Source organism: Panicum virgatum, chromosome 1N (assembly GCF_016808335.1).
Source record: "Panicum virgatum strain AP13 chromosome 1N, P.virgatum_v5, whole genome shotgun sequence".
NCBI classification, from domain to species: Eukaryota; Viridiplantae; Streptophyta; class Magnoliopsida; order Poales; family Poaceae; genus Panicum; species Panicum virgatum.
The window spans coordinates 58,779,086-58,799,500 of record NC_053145.1 but is presented as its reverse complement, the minus strand read 5'-3'; the positions used below and the strand labels follow the sequence as shown (position 1 = coordinate 58,799,500).

Genomic DNA, 20,415 nt, shown 5'->3' with positions numbered 1-20,415 from the left:
CCGTACCAAACATGCAGATGGAGAAAGAAGGCACTGCATGCTGGTGTGCTTTCGATGCCAGGTGCAAGGCAGAAGCAAGAGCCAACCCACATCGAGAAGAAAAATCGTCGCAGCTCAGAACTAAACACTCATTCCGATTCAGAGCGAGTGTGTTTCTCCAAGGAAACGGTACAGAGATGAACCAAGGCGACACCCATCACCCGAAAAAACTGCGAGATTGTTCACAGCACTCTGCGGCAATAACAATGTCGTTGTTGCGGAAGCAAAAACTAGGCAAAATCGAGAGCAAGAGAATGAATCAATGATCAATTGCTAGCTACAGCTGGGAGTAACACACGAAGGGAATCGAATGCCTGGCCTGCCCTTGTATGCCGCGACGCCGATACGTCTAGGCCGGCTGAACTCCTTGACCACCGCCGGGTTGCCATGCCCGGCTACTCCCCTCCGCCATTCCGCGTTGATGGATAGGCGGCGGAGCTGGCAGCGGTGGAGACGACAGGGGGAGCCACGGCTTCCGGCTTGGCTTACATAGTGCCCGGACCTTAGCTCGCTTGAGAGAGAGGACAGAGTTGAGCGGTTGAAGGGAGAGGGAGAGGGAATGGTGCAATTTGAGTAGCAGTAGGGGAGCAGGCACCTATGTACTGAGTGATGGCAGGGAGCTATCTCAGCCTGTCTGTTCAAGGGCATAGGACAGGCTTAACCCAGTAAGTACTTAGGAGTAGTTACTTATCAGTTAACTAGAATTAGCAAGCACGTGATGTAAGATGCCACCACTGCTTAACAACTGAAGTCATCTTCCTTTCTTTTTTTTCCTAAAGAATTAACTGAAGTCATCTTTATCGTGTTTCACCGGCGGAAGGGCACAAAACTAAGACTTGTGCTGCTCGCATGAGGAAACCGTCATCACAGGTGAAAGAAGCGTGATCGATGCAGTTAGTCATTTTGGCTCCTGCGTATGATATGATATTAAAACGGGTACTGAATTGTATTTCAAAAATGCCCACAAGGCAAACAGTCTAACCAAATCGAATTCTCAGATTGAACTGCGCAAATCGCATGCAAAGAACGAAGAAAGAACAGTATTTACAAAAGCTCCTGGGCAAGGCAAAACCTTTTTAAAGTATGTTATGTACAGGCATAGTTCAGAATAGCAAGACATTACAAGAGATGATGGCCACCAGGTAGTACAAAATGACGAGTCCATCGAACAGATGAACGAATTGGCCGCCCAGATGCAGAAGAGAACTTAAGATTTGCATGGGGTCTATACCAACAACACAAAAAAAAAAAGAACCCATCCAGCAACATATAATTATCCATTCCCCTCCTATAGTATCATATATGAAGCGAGTTCAATGAACCAACACCATCTATATCTATCTGCATTTGTTGTATCTATCAAGCTACCATACACAGGAAGCAGAAGTAGTAAAAAAATTCACTTCTGGTAGCTACGACTTTGGGAACCACGAAAGCACTATTCCCTGTATAAAAAACAGTACTATGTGGAAAAAGAACTGCAGATGCATAATCATCAGGATTCTGCCACGACATTTCCATTTTCGGTAGATGGGGCGATTGAAGTAGCATCATCCATTGTCAAATTGGATATGCTATCAGACAGCGAGTTCACATCTTCAGACTCGGATGGTGCGATTGTTGAAGCACCATCCTCTGAGCCAACATCAGAGGCTGCATCGGAAGCCATGCTAGATGGGTCTGATTGTTCTGGCATTTCAGATGGTGACTGAGGCTGTTTCTGTAGGCTCCAATACATAATGCTAGCAGTAAGTGTAAGGATCATCTTCTGATTCACCTGTTCAGAAAGAACATAAGAATGATAAAGTAATGGCATGACTAAGTAACAATTTGCAAGTGAGAATCAGCATCATTGTTTTCAGAAGAGAGTAAAAAGATGAAGATACCGAAACATTTCAGCAAATAGCGCTGCTTACTAGGCATTTAATTTATCTTTGCTGGCAACACTACTGGAAGTTTCATATTTACTAGCAATAGCGATTTACCTCTATGATGTCCTCTGGCAACAGAAACACAGAGCATCCAAGCTTCCTTGCAACACTAATGATGTAGGTAGCATTCAGCTTCTTGTCCTCATCTGACAAATCGAAAAATAAATTGTAGATTAGTTATGATTCAGTTTTGACGTCAGCTATGAAGACCGCGAAAGATTAGTCAGGAAATAAGGTGGTCCAATGGTCAACTGAATGCATATGGGCTGAGAACAGACCAGTTTCCCCCTTTGTAACAACTTTCCAGTTCACAACCCTTGGCTGTACTGCGCTAAGCAGCTCAAGGAAGAACAATCCATTTGATAAGCTCTTGTCCTGAAGAGAAAAATACGAAACTAAGCATCCAGAGTTTTCTGACAAGAAAATAGGACTTCAATAGATGGCATTTAAGCACCTTGAAACTTTCCATTCGAGAAGTTCTTCCTGATGCTTTCACTTTGCTGTTGGCCCAATTTAGAATATCAGCATCAGTAATTTCTTTTCCTTGGGGCCCTTGGGAGTGGAATCTCAGTTTGTTTAACAACTGAAGGATATTGAATCTCATCAATTGCCACAAGAGTGCTGAAAGACAACACCCAAAACTTAAGTTACATGATGCTACAAATGAATATTAAGAGTGTGTTCCATTTAGTTCCACTAGAAAAATTAGACGTGGACAAACTCACCAACAATCAATTTCTTGTTTCCCTGAACAATATCATTCCCAGCTAGATTTACTAAAGAAAACTTTAACTGCTTCCCAATTTTTATAACTTGATTGCAATTCTCCAGTTTTCTAAATGGCAATTTAATTGGAGGTTTTGTTGCCAGCTTCCAATTGACAGATCCAGGAGAAACCTTGTCAAGTACTTCAAGAAGTACCCATCTGCATCAGGATGGACATTAATAACCAACTCATTTAGAGAAAAACACAAAATATACCAAATATCTTATTACCCATTGCGAACATCTTCAAATACATTGTTCACATATGATTCAACCCCAAGGCTGTTGATCCACATCCGAAAGGCTCTTTCTTCTCTAGACAATAGAACATCATCACGTGTTGCTGTCTGTGTGAGCGTAACTTGTTTGGTGTCACTGGTTAGACCATTCCTGTGGCATAGGACAATAGCATCCAAGTGAGGATCAGATGACAATGCCGAATCCTTAGTGGTTATCTGTTAAACTTTTAGTGTAAATGTGGAAGACCGAGGGAAATTAGCTCATGATTTGGTGAGCTAAGTCACATATTGAATGTTTTATGAAACCAATGTTTGTCATATTTACCTATGTTGGAATATTTGCGCAACAAATGCAAGATTTAAATTGGCAGACCCCTCAGTGATATCCTTTGGGGTCAGGTATCTTTTACAGTCCAACTTCTCAGCTTGTTCGAGTACCAGTTTTGCCCTCTCCTCCGGATCCTTGGTATCCAATGTAGTTTCAGGGGAATGCTCTGGAGCAAGAGCTTTCAGAAGGTAAGCATATGCTTCACCATCCTGTACAGAACTAACTTGTGTGACCATGGTGGTTGAACAGAGTAAGCACATCAGCATGAAAAAAAAAAACCAATTTTGATGGATCAAGCACATTCTGACACACTTTTCCTAACTCCTATATTCCCTAAGGTGGTAATCACATCCAGCTATGGGTATAATAGAATAAAGTAGTCTTTAACAACTGTTGCATAACCTTAGTTTGTCAATGTAACTCAAATGCGGTGACAATATAATCAAGTGGCATGTATCAACAAATAAACAGTGACTCATATTTTGGCGGCATTTTTGTTAATTGTATGCACCTTCACATCTGAAGAGAAATTGTTAACGATTTTCTTGTAGCCAGCTTTTTTCAGATGATGGTTCATCCACCGAAGTAGCATTTTTTCTGGTGATAAGCTCAAAACCTCATCTATATCCTGCACAGTAAGGGTTAAAATGAAATTTGTTTCAAGAAAACATCCCGAAATAAAAATAAACAATTAAAACATGCCTGCCATTATTTACCTTGCTGTCATCAAACAATTCCACCAGCTGCGGTGTCTTCTTGAGGTTCAGATCAGCCAAAAGTTGAATCTGATGAAAAGTACAAACAAATCTTTATTCAATGAACCAGACGTCTGACGATAGTCTGTTTGCTGAATAGCCCAAAATGCAAAGCTTGATTCAATGCTTACCTTTATGATTTGTGATATCAATCCAAGAACTAAGTGAGGCTGCATGCAAAACAATATAAGTTTGTGTAAGCCATGGCATTTCCAATAGCTTGGATAAAAAACATGAACTAAGAGTAATATTGAGCCCATGCAAGAAGGTGTCTAAATGTCTGCAACATCTAGAGAAGCAGATTGGAAAAAAGCACTGCAGCAATCAGCAAAAGGCAAGAAAATGTAGGGAGCACGTAGTAATAGGTGATATAAAGAATATAGAGACTGGTACAAAGTAGTAAACGTTGCAAGGTTGGTACCCAAGTTAATAAGCACGGTACAATACATTGAGGAATTGGAGGACAGATAGTTCCATGAACATCGTCACCAAACTTTTTAAAACAAATTAAACTGCAGCATTCAAGGAGGGAACAGATAAACATACCCTTCCCTCTACCAAATCCTGTGTACCAATGTTGACAACAGTGCATCCAATGGCCTTGGCAGAATTGAGGCAGAGTGTATGATTTTCATTTCTCTGCCATGGATTAAGAACTCTTTTCTTATTTATTGCTCTCTCATCGATGGTCCCAGGTACAGCTACATTGATCAATTTGCTGAGAAAATGAGCCATAAATGAACAACCATCAGAAATGTCTAGCATTGGATAATTTTTTATTTAACAATAAGTTAAACGAATGCCCTCTGCTACAAGCCAGAAACAACAAAGCCATCTCACCAGAGCAGAACACCGTCCCTGATGAGATCAAACAACTGGTTTCCAGCGGGGTCGATTGGCAAGTACTTCTTCAGAAATGGGTCGTCGCGGAGATAAGTGTTGATGTGCGCCACGTAGGACGATTTCTCTGCCTGATTGATATTGTGCAGCAGCGTAGTGATGCTGGACTTGAGGAACGACGTCTTGCCGCCCCCGCCCCCAGCACCAGCACCACCTTCCTTGGCACTCACCCTGGCCTGCAGATTCAGATACTCCTGCGGAAACAGAGCCAGATTCCACAGTCGCATTAGAATAGTTTGAGAATAGCGCACCATTCCTGTCCTGCTGTCCACATTCCAATTCAATAGCTCAGAGAAACGCCGAGATGCATGTACCCGGAGGAAGGACTCGAACTCAATCTCCTGATCGCTGTCGGGGTAGGACTCCGACAGGAAGGCGGCGATCTCCTCCTCGGATACCACCTCATTGAGCCCCCTCAGCTTCTTCATCAGCCCCGGCAGATTCTTCGTGGTGACATGGCCGGAATCCCTCTTCAGAGACACGAACTGCGACACCGGCAAAACAAAATAACCAACCGGAACGAAACTGACCAACCAAGCGCGAAACAACTGCGGTTTCCAGCGCAGGCGCAGCAGAGGTGAGGGCGCGGCGCGGAGAATCCACGGATTCGGACATCACCTTGGCCTTGAGCGATCGGAGTTCGACCTGCGTGAACTGCCCCTGCAGCGATGGGTCGGACACGACGACCCCGACGAATCCGGCGGACATCTCACCACCGCCGCGGCCAGATTCCGCCCGCGCCCGCAGCGGCTGCAAGAGGAATCCAGATCAGGGAGGTTCACGGCCCGGACGGAATGGAACCCCCCCTGGAAAAAGCAAACGAGGAGGCGGCCCGGCCCCGCCGACGGCGCGGCGCGGCGAGGAGATACCTTTCGAATTGGTCACGGCAATCCCTCCCCTGGCGCGCGCGGGTTTCCTTGCGCTCGACGGAAAAAAGGCGAGCAATGGCGTCCAGGTCTCCAGATTTCGTGGGGGCCGGGGCGCAGAGGCAAAGTGGTGGAGACGAGGAGGGGAGGTAAGGGCAGGGGTGGGCCCCGTTTTCTTCTGTTTGTTTTTTTTTTTGTTTCCTGTCGCCGAATTAAGTTTATCGGGGGTTAAGACAGTATTTCCCTCTCACATCGCTGCAGCCTCCAGCCACTAGCCAGTTAATAGTGTTTTTTTCTCACAACATTCCAACTCTAGTCTGTCAAACGCAGTGATTGGAAAAGGTAAACAAATCCAGGAAACTGCCTCTTTCCTCCCCCTTCCCAGTTCCTATTGCTTTCTTTCTTCATGGCTGAGTTGGCATAAACTTTTTTTCTCATGGATTTACAGTTTTCTCTACACCGAAAGCAGGTTCCATTAACCATCAAACTCGTTACAACAAGCTCCGGACCTTATAATTCATAAAACACATTTGAATCAACTGTAAATTGCCACGTCGCTTGCGGGTAAAATAATCTGTCACGCTGTTACAACTATCCGAACTGCTAGCAGAAAAACCGTTCAGAATCGGTGGTGCCAGCGCACTGGAACCGGTGGCGCACGAGTTTTTAGGACAGCAAAAAGAAAAATGAGACGCCAAGAACGCGCCGGCCAGCGCCGATCCCAGCACGAGCGGGCGAGACACCAGATCGGACCGACACTTCGGCACGGCCCACCGCGGCCGCAAGTCCCTTGTCCCCTTGCGATTTGTGCTGCCGAAAGCGCCACCGGCCTGGCCCTTGGCAGCTTGGCTTCGGCGCGTTCCGACCTCGACACTGTTCGCGGCGGAAACGCACCGCCCTGCGTAGTACATACACGCACGCAGCGGCACACATGGCTTCGTGTCCCTGCCCGCGCCGCCCCTGGCCCACGCCGGGCCCGTCACAGCGACGCGCGTGGCTCCGTTGGTGGTCGTGGGCACACACGTATCGTACACGTACAGCTCCTTCGCCGCAGCAGAAATGGAGAGGCACAAATATTCAGAATTGCAGAGAAAAACGTGTGACCGAGTCTGCCCAATGACTACTTTTCTGACTTCCACAACTACAAAAAGCAGTAGCATTTCTGTGCTCGCGGTACGAGCTGCATGAGCGATCGACCAATTCGGCCACTCCTGTGGCTGTCACGCACCGAGCATGAAAGCTAAACAGCTAAACGCCATTGGGGAGATCGCCGCGAAGCGGACGGCGAGCAAGCAGTTTTCGCACGGCCCTGGGCCGCCGAGCTGACGATCCCCGCTCCCTCCTGGCAAAATTTGTCGCGCGCTGCCGTTCCGGCGCCCGGCTGAAGCATCCTCCGAAAGCTCCAGATCGCCAGGCTTGCACGCCGCACGTTGGGGTACCGGCCGAGCCGCATCGGTGTGGCTGTGCTCGCGCCGATCGGGGGCGCGCGCGGCGTCCAGCTGCGTCGGTCGCCCGTACATTCCTTGGCTTCAAGGCTTTTTGTATATTCGGAGTGCTACCGCTTGTGATCCGACGGCGAGAACAAGAAGAGGGGGAGAGGAATGGCAAGCAGCAGGTGCCAGTTGACGAGTTCGGAGAGCAAAGGGGACGGGGGTTCTTCCGATTTCCGAATAAATTAAAGTACTATATGCCCCGTCCGGGGCACATGGCACATGCGTCTTGCGACCGGCGAGGTGGATCGCCGCGGGCGTGAACGTGCCCACACGCCTTTTGTAGCGTGACGGGTTTTACTCCGCGCTCACGTGAAGCGGCGTCCTTTTCTTTTATTTTAGGTTTTGTTTAGTTGCTTTTAAAATTTCAAAATTTTACAAGATTCCTCAACACATCGAATCTTTGTTTGAACGTATGTATGAAATATTAAATATAATTAAATAAAATAATTAATTACACAATTTATCTATAATTTGTTAGACGAATTTTTTAAACATAGTTTACAGCCACCTAGCTCGAGGTGGCTGTGGGCTGTGGCTCGAACGAACGTAGGCCAGCAGTATCGCAGAGACACGGACAGGTGTGAGTGACGACGGTCCCTATCGATGGTGGATGAATGGGTTCCCCCACCCGGCCACCCCACCCCACCTGAACTCCGGGCAGTGATGGGCCAACCAAACTAGACCGGTTTGGTCGGCCTGGCCCCGTCTGTGACCAGAGACCATACCCTTTTCGTCAGCCTGCCCAGTTTGTTATTCGGCCCTCTGGGCCATGCCATGGGGCCGATTTGTGCCTCCAGGATCCGCGAAGAGACCACACGCTTCGCTTGTCGCCGCCGGCAACCGCCGGGAGTGGTATATGCGCGGGCGCTGCCCTGCCGAGCTCAGCCAGGCAGGGCGTGTCGCGGACCTGGACACGAGGTATGTAGTGTAGGCCTGAAGAATGATTCTTGGCATGGCTCGATGAAAGCAAATAGAACGGCCGAAACAAGTGCGCTGAAGAGCGGCACGTGTTCAACTGCTCAAATGTACTGCCTTCAAGATGTCATGTCACCAGGGATTTCAAAAGTTGGTGTCAAGTACTCGACCTCCAGTACTGTAACGATGCCGAAAGGGTAATCTCCACGAGTTAACACTTACAAAACAAAGCCCTGTCAAGAGTGCATTACGTAGAAAGCAGCTCCATTCCATCGCTCTGAATTCAACAGGCAGTTTGGAAACGAGACCCGGACACAAGTTCAACACGCCCACACCGATGGACAACCGACCTCACTGAACCCGTCTGCGGACGTTGCCAACACAACAGCCAACTGACAAAACAGAAGGAAACGATATTCACACACGCGCAGTCACACAGGACGAATACAAACCTAGGGAAGACGGCACGAACCCAACGGAACAGGCAAAAAAAAGAAGGAACACACAAACGAAACAAGTGATCTGCTCTGAACCCAACGAGTGATCAGCTCGTCGACGGCCACTCCCGGCGGATGTCGAAGGTGTAGTTGATCTCCAGGTAGCACTTCCGGTCGTCGTCGAGGAACTGCCGAAACCAGGATGTCGGATAAATAAACCTTCTGAAACTCTGAAGTCTGAATTTACCGCCTGCAATTTACCACCCCTGAATTAACTGAACGATCTCGTTCTCGACATTGCGATTTACCTTGGTCCTGGCAGAGTAGGAACCCCGGGCGAACATTCCAGACGGTGTGGTGTCCTCCGGCGTCACGTAGGTGTAGGGCTCCAGCTGGGGGCTGAACGTGCCGAGCATCTCCTTGGCCCTGTCAACTGCGCCACCGCGGGACAAACAGCAGCGAGCAGGCCGTGAGCTGTGTGATCATTGAGCAGGCGACGACTGGAACGTGGTCGTGCACAGAAATGGGAGCATGGGGTGTTCGGCGATCGAGATCATGTTCCAGATTTTCAGAGTCAGCTCTCACCTTTGAGGCCGGTCTTCCAGACGGTGTTGGTGTAGCGGAGGCCGGAGACGATGTTGTTGCTGACGGAGAAGGTGAACTTGAGCCGGTAGGGAGAGCCTTCCTTGAGGGTGAACCACACGCCCTTGGCGTTGGGCTCCACCGGCAGCGGCAGGAAGATGTCGGGGCGGCCGGGGGACAGGATCGACAGGCTCATTATCTTCACGTCCGGCTCCAGCGTCTCTGCAAAGCATACAGGACGATGTTCAAAATTCAGATCTGCTGTTTGCATCAAATTTCAGATGCAAAGCATGCTGAATGGTTGATTCTTCTGAATATGCAATGAATGAAAATGTGCCCAACACTCATACTGAAACAGGGAAGGAGCTTAACAGTAAACAAAAATACGAAATGCATAAAAATGCGTGTAACATTAGTCTAAAAAGTCTAAACCAAAAGCAGGGGCTCCTGAACGAGGCCCTCTAGAAATGTGCTCATCTTATAAGCACCAAATTTCTTGAATGTGCTACTTGATCAGATCGCGATAATATTATTTTTCTCTGAACATGAATCGCTCCAATTTTTGAGATACTTGAATCTCCCACTTAAATGGCCGAAAAAGTTCTGAATGTGCTACTTGCATTTAGGACATGGACTGTTCAGAATTCTGCATTCTAATGCAGGCCAAGCTGATTCTGAACATGAATGCACGAAAATGTGTCTAACAACCCTAGCTAAAAGCCAGGAAGGTGTTTCGCGTGTTAAATAAAAATACGCAATGCATGAAAATGTGTATGGCATTCGTCTAAAAAGTCTAAACCAAAATGGCCTTCGTCTAAAAAGTCTAAACCAAAAGCAAGGGCTCCGAACTATGCCCTGCATAATGATGCACTAATCTTAAAAGCAGGAAAAGTGCCGTTCAAAACTATATCAGCACAACGACAACAACCAGCATGCCACTTTTCAGGATTGGAAGGTGCCGATCTTAATCAAGCGTTCAAGGAAAAAAAAACCGGTGCCCCTTCACCCCCTTTCCTCCGAAAACGGTCGGCATGAAAAGACAAGCAAGCCGACGACCGGCCGGCCGGCCGGCCTATCCAACCGAGCCCACCACCGGCCACCGCCTCTCTCCTTTACACCCAGCGCGTCTTTTCTACGGCAGAACGCAACACGAGCCCCAGGTACGGTACGGGGTGTGGCCGGCGGTGCATTAGCGAGGACACGAGCTAAGCAAGGGAAACCAACGAACGAAGGGCTCACGGCCGGCGTCACGGTCACGGCCGGGACCATCTCGGCGAGCATGGCGGTGCCCTCACATGCGGAGCCGCGGCATGTGCCGGTGCCCCCCCCCCCCACCCCCCCCCCCCCCCCCCCCCCCACCATGCATTAAACTAGGCGGCAAGGACGGGCGCGCGAGCCAATCGAACGCACGCAACCAGCGAATTGGCAGGAAAGTTTAGTAGCTTGTTTTAAATGTTTGCTGCGAGTTTACCTCCGACGGAGTTCAAATCCACGCTGCCGAGGAGCTGCTCCTTCCACCGCCGCAGGCTCTCGTCGTCCTGCGAATAAACACGACCGAGAAATGAAAGAAACGCACAGAAAACTAGCTAACCGTAACCGAAAGAACGGCAAGATCATCGGCATGGAGATCGACGGTAATGGCGGCGAGTGGGGGGACGTAGAGTAAGTAATCGAGTACCTTGTCCTTCTCGAGCTGGTCCTTGATGCTGACGCGGGGGCCGAGGTCGATGACCTTGGGGGCCTCCTCCTCGTCCTCCTCGTCCTCGTGGCAATGCGGCGGCGGCGGCGTCGCCTCGCCGTTCGCCGCGTCGCCGCCGTGCTCCGCCGCCGCGTTCTTGGCCTTGGCCTCCTCCGGCTCCGGCGCCGCGGGGACGTCTACCTTGGAGCAGGAGATGGCCGCCTCCACCGCCGACGACATCGTCACGCCCCCGCACGCAATGCCGCCAGCCAAGAGATCGAAGCGGAGTGGACGGGCGAAGAAGCACGCAAGACAGGAGGAAGGAAGCGTGGCAGAGCCGCAGAGATGAGGAGGAGGAGGCGGGGGAGGGCACCGATCCAACTTCTCTGACTTAAGATAAGTCACAAAGAGGAACAGTGTTCTGAGTCTGGATGGACACTATAGAGGGTACTGTTCACGGAACACTATAGCATGAGTGCTCTGGTGATGGATCATATCCATCCATCTCAGAGCGGACGGCCCACAGAGGCTCAAAAGTCACGGGAACAGGCTTGCCTTCAACAAGTCAGGAAATCCCGATTGGGAGGGCACGGGAGTCGAGCATAGATACCAAGAGCGCACCAAAAGGCGAGCGCACGGGGAGGGGAGGGAGGAGGCGGACACGTCGAGGCGGATTCGGACAGGGGGAAGGGCCGCGGCGCAAGGCTCCAAAAAGAGGGCGCGGGCGGCCGGGCGGCGAGGGGAGATGGTTTGGATGATCCGGCGATCGGTGGCGCGGCAGAGAGGATAAGAGGCTTTAATTCTACTCGACCTGTGAGGGGCTAGCTGCCCCCCCCCCCCCCGAGCATTCTTATAAGAAGGAGGCCTTCTAACACAGGCCGAGAAACTCTCCGAACCCCGGCTCTTTCTGACTTTGGTCCGGTGCTATTTCCTGGAACCGTTACCCGGGCCGGGACCGTTACCCACTAGGCCGGGAAACCGTGACGCTAGGCCGGACTAGGCTGACTACACAGTCCAAGCTATCAGGAGCATAGTGAGAGGGGTTTTTTTCCACAAACAGAGAAATTCGCCCCGGTGAGGATTCGAACCCCCCACCTGTGGAGTGCCGCCGATTGCTTCGCACCACTCGGGCTAACTCCACGCCGCGGCTCGGGGGAGAGCGGAGAGGGGACGGAGTGGAGACGTCGTGACGGGCACGACCTCCCTGCGCCGTGATGCAATGCGATGCGACCCTTCTACAGGTTGTACAGCCGTGGTGGCGTTGGTTAGGAGTTTTAATTCTCCTACCGATGCGATCAGATCATTGGTGGCTTTGAAGTTTCTGTAACAGTTGTGTGGTAACAGCGGTTTTGGTAAATCGAAGGTTTGACAGCACGGTGAGGGTGGGGAGTGGATTAATCTGCCGAAAGTTTTTATCCTGCCGGGAGATTGATCGGCAGGTAAAGATCTGGGCGGGTGCCCTGCCCCGTCCGCGCGGGCAGCTTTGTCCGGGGCCTTGTCCGGTAGCATGGGGCCCGTGCCGTCCATCACGCCCCAATCATGGATCTCCGCCGCGTCAGGCCACCCGATGCGGCGTAACGCTCGAATCAAGGGGGCACCTGACGCCAACTCATCCCGCTGGCTCGTACGTACTAACGGCCCGCAGCGTTGTCAATACTGGCGATGAGGCAACTGCTGCGCCGAATTTTCAGCTCCGTTCAGCTTGGCTGGGGTCCAACGGGCATGCAATCTTTCTGCCACGTGGCTTGTAAGTTCCTTGTGGTGGAATCTACTTAGAACAAGGCTAGGACAAAACTAATAATTTAGACCGCTGCTGGCTGCAAGGACCTTTGCAGCTCACTTCTTAGCCCACTTGTATAATGATTTAACTCCCCACCATAAATACATTACCCACTTGTCTATCTCACACAATTTCTTAGTTATTATGTCGAAACTGGCTGTTAGCTAATAGCCCACTTCTCCTCTCTCCTCTTCTCTTTCCTCCACCTCAGCATTCAATCTGTTTTTAGCCCACCATAATACTTGCTCTAATAATTTAGTCTGATGCTGGCTGTAAGAATCTTTGCAGACCATCTTTCAGGCTACTTGTATAATGATTTAGCTCTTCATCATAAATACATATCCCACTTGTCTATCTCACAAAATGTCGAAGCTGGCTTTAAGCTAACAGCGCATTTTTCCTCTCTCTCTCTCCTCCACATCAGCATTTAGACTGCTTTTAGTCCACCATAATACTTGCTCTTACTAGGATTTTAATTCTCGACTCGGTACTGGTGCTTGTATTTTTCTGAATTTATTTTAGGATTTAGCTGACGCTATTTGTTCAATGGTAGGTAGGTAATGTGTCAATTTCGAGGATATGCTGGTTCAGTCTCTCGAAAATGCTCATAGAGATAGGATTGCATGCATATCTTAGGAATAAGTGTATGTACTGTGTTTCAAAAAAAAACTTTATACCATCAGAAGAATCCTGCAAAGGAAGGTTGACATTGGCAATGGCAAGCATGTCAAGCTGAAAATCTTCATCGAAAAACAGCCTCACAGCCTAATAGATGAGGGTTGGCAATGGCAAGTATTTGTTGGTCATCACAGCGACCATGCCCTTGCTATGCTAATATAGCCTCCTTTTTCGCCAAAACTGTAAAAAGAAAAAGAAGTATAATTTTTGGTAAGAGAAAAATGTTGTGATGGTAACTACGCACAAATTTCATGACTCTCGTCGTGCAGCCTGTAGATTGGTAATTTTCTTTCAATCGGGGCACGGGTGTTGTGGTCTTCTACGAGCAGGGAATCTAACGCTCTACAATATCAACTGCAGTTTAGCGGATCGGAAAATGTACAACTTTGTTTTGCACGACATCAGGTTGTATTCAGCAACGAATCCGCCATTTACGGACCAGCGCGGCAACGAAGCCACCAATCAGGATCTACTGTAAAGTTGGACTTATATAACCTCGGGACCAGTGGCGAATCTAGATTGAATATGTATAAGAGGCTCATATCAACTCTCTTTTTCTTCCTCCCCTTCTCTTTCTCTTCCTCCCCTCTTCCTTTTCATTGCTTCATCCCAAAAAAAGGGGGGTATCTATGGTTGTTGGGGAGATAGTGGGGGCTTGATCCCCCCTAACCCGCCTGTAGATCCGCCCCTACTCGGGACTAGCGGGCCACTCAACCATGGTAGGCGCAGCCTCCGAATTCAACCGACTAGAGTTTAAGTTCACTTATGCCATCTTTGGAGCACATTTATGAAAATTAAGAATTTGGTATCTGTACCAAGTAGATTCTATAGAGATAAAACTACTATCTCATCCTATAAAACTTTCCCTCTTCTCAACTCATAATGACACTATAAAGTCCGCAAAATTAGTGACATTGTATGTTATTTAATGCTCATAAAACTCCTAATAAAACTCTTATTGAGATGGGATTTAAAACTCTTCATGAAACTCTCGTTAAAACTGATCTTAAAAAACTTCAACCGGATCGGAATCAACATGTCCACAATCGACTTAGTGACGGCGAGTTGCCCATGCGCACCACCGACATTGGAGCCGCGATGTTGCGCCTCTATAGCCACCTCCTCTTCCTCCCACTTCCTTCCTCAACCACCTCTCCACCGCTTCCGCACCCCTCTTCTAGTCAATCATATCCATCTTACTGAATTTTTTTCTTTCACACCTTTCAATATTTAAAATTCGTGCAAACAACCATAGCCCTTGGATCCACCTCAAACCTTAGCGCTCGCTCTCTCTCTCTCAAATCACCACCTGATGGCTTTGTTTTCGAGGAATTCCTCATCACCACCTGTAGCCTTACACTAGCGCAAACCCTCAAATCCTCTAGGTACCTCAATCACCTCCAATCCCCATCCAAGACCAACGCCATCCTTGCTTTCTTCGCTGTTAGGCCAGTCTCAATAGAAGTTTCATAGAAAGTTTCGTAGCATTAAATATCATCAATTTTGCTGACATGGCATGGAGAGTGAAGGCTGGAGTTTCATGGGATATGAGTAGAGTTTCATCACCATAAAACTCATCTGGCACAGTTACCTAGTTCACAATCTAAGCAATTGTGCCCATGAAACTCTCATTGAGACTGGCCCTAATAGCTTTGCCAAAACCGATGTCGCCATTGCATTCTTCTAGGGGGCGTAGATACTTTGTGCTAGACCAATCTCAGTACATAGTTTGATCACACAGTTACTAAGGGTGACATGTCAACTTAACACTGGAATAAAATCACCTCCCTGGATGCATAGTTTCATTGCACAATTTCATATATAAGCTATCACATTTAATTGTTGATTAGCATTATTGATCAAATGTGTCATGTGACCAATAGAACTTGTTGAATGTGTGTAGATGAAACTCAACTCCTCTCAATGGAGTTTCATTGTAGTTTTATGGTTTTTGGTGTACATCATGTTTTATCACCATGCAACTCTATTTGTCTCTTTCTTCTTAAATTGCATGATATGTCATCATTTTTGCCTACGTGGCATGTCATTTTGCCTGGTGGCCAAGGTGGCATGTCATTTTTGCTTAGGTGGCCCAGCTAGTGCGCCGAGCCGCCGCTGCCCGCCGCTAGCGCGCCGCGCGGCCGCCGCCGCGAGTCGATGCGCTCGCGAGCTGCTGCGTGCTGCTTAGCTACTAGGGCCTCAGATTGGCTTGCGTTTTGCCCTAGTGGGCCACTTGCTTCTCATTTGGGCCTATAATTCAAGATGTTAGTGGGTTTTTTTGCTGGGCCATGACTAGGGCCACGGCAATAAACTACGTGGCATGTCATTTTTCCCTAGGTGGCCAAGGTGGCGTGTTGAGGGGGTGGTTAGAAGATAATCGGTGGACTAGACACCGAATGGGGAGCGTGAGAAGCTGTTAGAAGACAGGCGGCTGCGAGTTGCTCGTGAGCGCAGGTCAGCATTCCACAATACGCTCGCTCGCAATCGCAAATGCGACCACGTGCATCCTCTAGCTCCGCGACATCAGCTCTCACCTATGTCAAGGCGCACACAGCACTCAAAATGTCGAGCGTGTGGTCAAACCATTCTAAGACGGGAGAATCTGAAACAGTTCCCTGTACAGAAGCTCGACACAAACCACCAATAACAGAAATAGGTCAGAGAAATGCAGTACTCATATGGAAACAGAAATAGGTCAGAGAAATGCAGTACTCATATGGAATACAATAGGCAAATGCTGTCACGAACAAAACCAACCATTGCAACAAGGAGTAAAATCAACTGCATCAACTTGACTCATCCGATATTTAATCAAGGCAATGTATGCAAGGAAAATTGCCCCGCTGGTAAAGTTGGGCAGACTCGACTGAACCTATGACGATAAATGTTTTTGGGGACTGATGCCACCATCTAGGATAGTTACGATAGTGTTTGGAGATCGAAGTCTCCAACCAAAACGAATGCTGGAAGAATCCTCCCTCTACATGAATTATTACTTTTTCGATATGAAAGGCAAAAACTTCACCAGATCCCGATTGGGCAGGACCGGCAACAAACTGCTCTTGTTCGTCATCATTTTTTCTCCATTTAAGCACCGCCGGAGCCGTACTTCTTGCCGAAGAAGAGGATCTGGAGCTGGTCGTAGCCAGAAAGCACACCAGCACCAGCAATGGCACGGAGGATGTTGGCACCAGCACCCTTGAACAGAGACTTGGGGCCTTCCTTCTTCAGGATCTGCTGGAACGCATCCAAGGAGCTCTTGTACTTGACAGCCTCACCAGACGTCATCATCATGCGTCTGCGGACAGTGTCAATGGGGTAGGATGCAAGACCAGCACCGTTGGTGATCAGCCAACCCAGGGCAAAGCTCGCAAAGAAGTTGTCCTACAAAGAAAAAGGCACAATCTTACTCTCATATCACAAACAACTTAATGCCCTCAAACACGAAGTAACAGAACACAGATGAGAAGATGACTGAAGTTCGAACAAACCTGGAGGCTGCCTGTGAGGACAACTGGCTTGATAGAATCATACAGCCCGAAGTACAGACCACGGTACACAATGATTCCAACACAAGAGATGTTAAACCCACGGTAAAGCCCAGCAATACCATCAGACTTGAGTGTCTTGCGGTAGACATCGACAAGACCATTGAATTGCCTTTCACCTCCTCCCTTGGCTGCCTTGGCATCATTGGCCAGCCTTGTCCTCGCATAGTCAAGGGAGTACACGAAAAACAGGGAGGAAGCACCAGCAGCACCACCAGAGGCAAGGTTGCCAGCAAACCACTTCCAGTAACCATCCCTGTCCTTCTTGAAGTTGAAGAGCCTCTTGAAGTAGTCCTTGAATGCGAAGTTCAAGGCCTAGGAGAAAGAAAGACAAGCATCAAGACATTTAGTATGAAAAATAATGTGACAGCCAAAACAGGACCCACTTGAATTGAATTAAGGACAGCAATTCTAAATTGAACTTACACACAGCTAAATGACAGTAAGCCTCAAATAAAAAAGGTCAGGTATCTAAAACAGCACTAAACAACCATCAATCAAGTATATCTAAAATACAAATGGCTACAAAACAAACAACTCATCATTGAAGCACCGAACGGCCATGCAGTTTCGTTATATTTCCAATAGTTTCTGATAGAAAACATAATGAAAATTCTGCCACCAGGAATAAGGAATTTCAATAAATGTGAGGTTTACCTGAGTAGGGAAGTAGCGAATAACATTAGCTGTGTTACCCCTCCACAGGGAGGAGAAACCCTCATCCTTGATGGTGCGCTTGAAGCAGTCACCAATACCCTTGTATGGCTCGGACAGCCTACCAGCCTTAATCATCTCATCCTGGTTCTGAATAAGCAGCTTCACACGCTCAATGGGAGCAGCAGCAGTCTTTGAGACAGCGGCTGAAACACCACCCATGAGGAAATCAATCATGAAGTTCTTGCCTCCTTTCTCAGCTGGAGCATTAGCAAAAAGCGGGGAGGATGAAACCACTGGGACATTTATGCCACCACTGACGGACATGTAATTCCTTGTGGCAAAACTCCTTTCATAGGATGAGACAGAAGGGCAGATGTTACGGGCCCGTACACCTTCAGAGAAGCTGGAGCTCAGATGGAACTGGCCACCGAGCTTATGAAGGACAGTTGGTTGGTTGACCTTGTCCGCCATCACCACCTCAAAACTATTTCCTGCCACGTAAACATCAAGAAAAGATTTGTTAGGACAGTACAAACATAATCAGAATAAGACCTCCAACATTTTACTCCAGGCTTTCTACCAAAGCTACAGTAGTAGCTACATTTCAACAGAGCACAGCAGGTATATTATATCAGCATACATTGGCAAGCACGCAAATTCATAACTAGATGCAGTTCTTCAAGCAGAAGACCTTCAAAGAAATTAACTACAGACAACTTTGAATCATTCATGCCAATACTCAAGAATTAATCATCTATGTGCCAGCATCATATGCAGAAAAAGATCAGGGCACATGATATAACTTTGTTTTTCTGAGTCTTGAAAACAATTATCAGACAGTATGACAGATGCGAACAAATAAAGTAAGCTACTAAATTAAAGTAAGATAATCACATGAAGCATGCTAAACTGCTATGGAACTATTAAAAAACTCAACAAGTTGTATGACAAATGCCGACTATCCTGATCTCAGGTAAAGAGCACTATATTTGTTTGCAGGGATGATTGTTTGCGGTGCACATAATGTGAAAACAAAGGCTTCTATGAGGCTGGGCAACAGATGCAACTGGTTGACCTAAAGAGAATTATAATTCCAAGTAGCCATACTAGGCTCCGCACACAAAGTTGTTCAAAGATTCTGACAGCCATCACGTAAATAAGCCAGAAATGATAACAGATCTACGTCCGAGAGAACGCTAACCAAGATCTTTTTCATATGATTGGTGGATCAAGTCTAGAGAATTTAACATTTCAACAGATCTTTTTGGGACGGGCAGATCGCCATCGGCAACACACAGCAGAGCCGGATCTAACGCGTCACCGTCACAATCACGAAACAGCGGTCAAAAGAACGCCATATTTTTTTCTACGCCCTGTCCCACCTTCCCCGGCTGACCAACGAATAACCCGGCGATCTAAAGACTCCACTGAGATCTCGAGATTCCGAGCCAGCTAGTACAAGAGAACCACGCGATGCACACATCTAGGAAGAAACGAAGTAGATCTCAGGCACAGATGAACTAACCACAAGGTGAGCCTCCTCAGTCTTTAACAGACGCAGGAAGAACCGATCTGTACGACGAACCCCAAAAGGGGAGACCAGACCACCGCACGGACAATCCAAGCGAACACAAACGAAAAGGAATGGATCTACGGGACGAACAGACCAGCAGATCTATATATAACACCACGCTGGCGGACGGATCGCCACAAATAGGAGCGGGAGAGCACGAGGCTAAATCTGGAGCAGAGGCCGGGAGGGAAGCTAGGCGGGGCGCGAGCGAGGGACTCACCCTTCGGCACCGGAGGCGGGGGAATGGAGGCAGGCCTGGGCGGCGGCTCCGATCTTTCAGAGGCGCGTCAAGTTGGGAGGGGGAGCGAGGCCTTCTCGGGGAGTGCCCTTTTATCTCCGCCGCGCCGCCCCCAGTCGCGTACCCCCGCCGCGCGGGGCCCTCCCGTGCCGCGGCCCGCGGCCCCTGGCCGTCCGATCGGGCGGGGACGGCGGATCCGCGCCCACATGGGGGCACAGTCCCATTTCATGTCGGGTTTTTTTGATTCGCTCGACCGCGCCGCGCGGCGGGCTCGGCCAGTGGGGGCGCGGGAGGGGTGGGGACGTGGTTGGTGGGGAATGGGGGAGCGCTAGGGTTTGTTTAGGGCGGAACGGGTTGGTCAGATCGGGTCCGGCGCGAGGGAAGTTTGGGGGAAGGCGGGGCGGCCAGAGTGTGAAAGGGCAGCGCAGCACGGAACATGGGCTGGGGGGGTGTGCGAAACGTGCGAGGCTGGTTACGGCCTTCTGGGGGATGGGACGGATGGTCAGCACACACCATTTCATTTCTTTTCGATTTTTTTTGGACTCTTCGTTGTGATCATGGTTAACCTAACCGGTGGCAACCGGTCCGGTTTGACCGGTTACGGTCAAACCGGTCCGGTCCGGTTCCGGTTTCGGCCGGTACCCAACCGGCCAAAATTCAAATTTTAAATTTAAATTCAAAAAATGAAAAATTCCCAAAAAATTCCTAAAAATACTTCAAGGTGTGATGAATTTAATGGTGTCAAATTTTCTAAAAAATTCATTCATTTAGTATAGTTTGTAGGAATTTAAAGTTAAATCAAAAAAGAAAAAGAAAAAAAATGGGCCGGCCCATGAAGGCCCACCGATCAAACCGGTCAAACCGGCCGGTAAACCGGTCAAACCGGCCGGTAAACCGGTTGCACGGGAGCTTTTGATTTTCAAACCGATCAAACCGATCGGTAAACCGGTCAAACCGGCCGGTAAACCGGTCAAACCGGCCGGTAAACCGGTCGGAACCGGTTGCATAGGAGT

At 48.6% G+C, this 20,415-nt stretch overlaps 3 protein-coding genes across 5 annotated transcripts; all 3 read right to left on the bottom strand.

The window, feature by feature from the left end:
* Positions 1–1,082: 1,082 nt before the first annotated feature.
* LOC120657055 (fimbrin-4-like) lies at positions 1,083–6,000 on the bottom strand. 2 transcript variants are annotated; one of them, XM_039935299.1, is made up of 15 exons: positions 5,827–6,000; positions 5,576–5,681; positions 5,272–5,442; positions 4,898–5,151; positions 4,604–4,775; positions 4,189–4,227; positions 4,019–4,087; positions 3,814–3,930; positions 3,300–3,511; positions 2,967–3,125; positions 2,696–2,895; positions 2,425–2,591; positions 2,249–2,345; positions 2,025–2,116; positions 1,083–1,816 (listed from the first exon to the last, which is right to left on the bottom strand). In XM_039935299.1, exons 2-15 carry the CDS (start codon positions 5,663–5,665, stop codon positions 1,535–1,537), a joined length of 2,121 nt encoding a protein of 706 aa, XP_039791233.1. In that variant the 5' UTR covers positions 5,666–5,681; positions 5,827–6,000; the 3' UTR covers positions 1,083–1,534. The 2 variants fall into 2 exon arrangements, with proteins under 2 accessions (XP_039791233.1, XP_039791232.1); XM_039935298.1 differs by having other exon boundaries at positions 5,576–5,707; positions 5,827–5,983.
* Positions 6,001–8,449: 2,449 nt separating this feature from the next.
* LOC120657054 (rho GDP-dissociation inhibitor 1-like) lies at positions 8,450–11,739 on the bottom strand. Of its 2 annotated transcripts, none has more exons than XM_039935297.1 (6): positions 11,635–11,739; positions 10,929–11,299; positions 10,722–10,788; positions 9,254–9,472; positions 8,977–9,101; positions 8,450–8,856 (listed from the first exon to the last, which is right to left on the bottom strand). In XM_039935297.1, the coding sequence occupies exons 2-6, from the start codon at positions 11,166–11,168 to the stop codon at positions 8,776–8,778; spliced, it is 732 nt and encodes a 243-aa protein (XP_039791231.1). In that variant the 5' UTR covers positions 11,169–11,299; positions 11,635–11,739; the 3' UTR covers positions 8,450–8,775. The 2 variants fall into 2 exon arrangements, with proteins under 2 accessions (XP_039791231.1, XP_039791230.1); XM_039935296.1 differs by having other exon boundaries at positions 10,929–11,301; positions 11,520–11,698.
* Positions 11,740–16,081: 4,342 nt separating this feature from the next.
* LOC120657053 (ADP,ATP carrier protein 2, mitochondrial-like) lies at positions 16,082–19,516 on the bottom strand. Its single transcript, XM_039935295.1, has 4 exons — positions 19,385–19,516; positions 17,592–18,082; positions 16,878–17,249; positions 16,082–16,770 (listed from the first exon to the last, which is right to left on the bottom strand). Exons 2-4 carry the CDS (start codon positions 18,060–18,062, stop codon positions 16,474–16,476), a joined length of 1,140 nt encoding a protein of 379 aa, XP_039791229.1. The 5' UTR covers positions 18,063–18,082; positions 19,385–19,516; the 3' UTR covers positions 16,082–16,473.
* Positions 19,517–20,415: the final 899 nt, after the last annotated feature.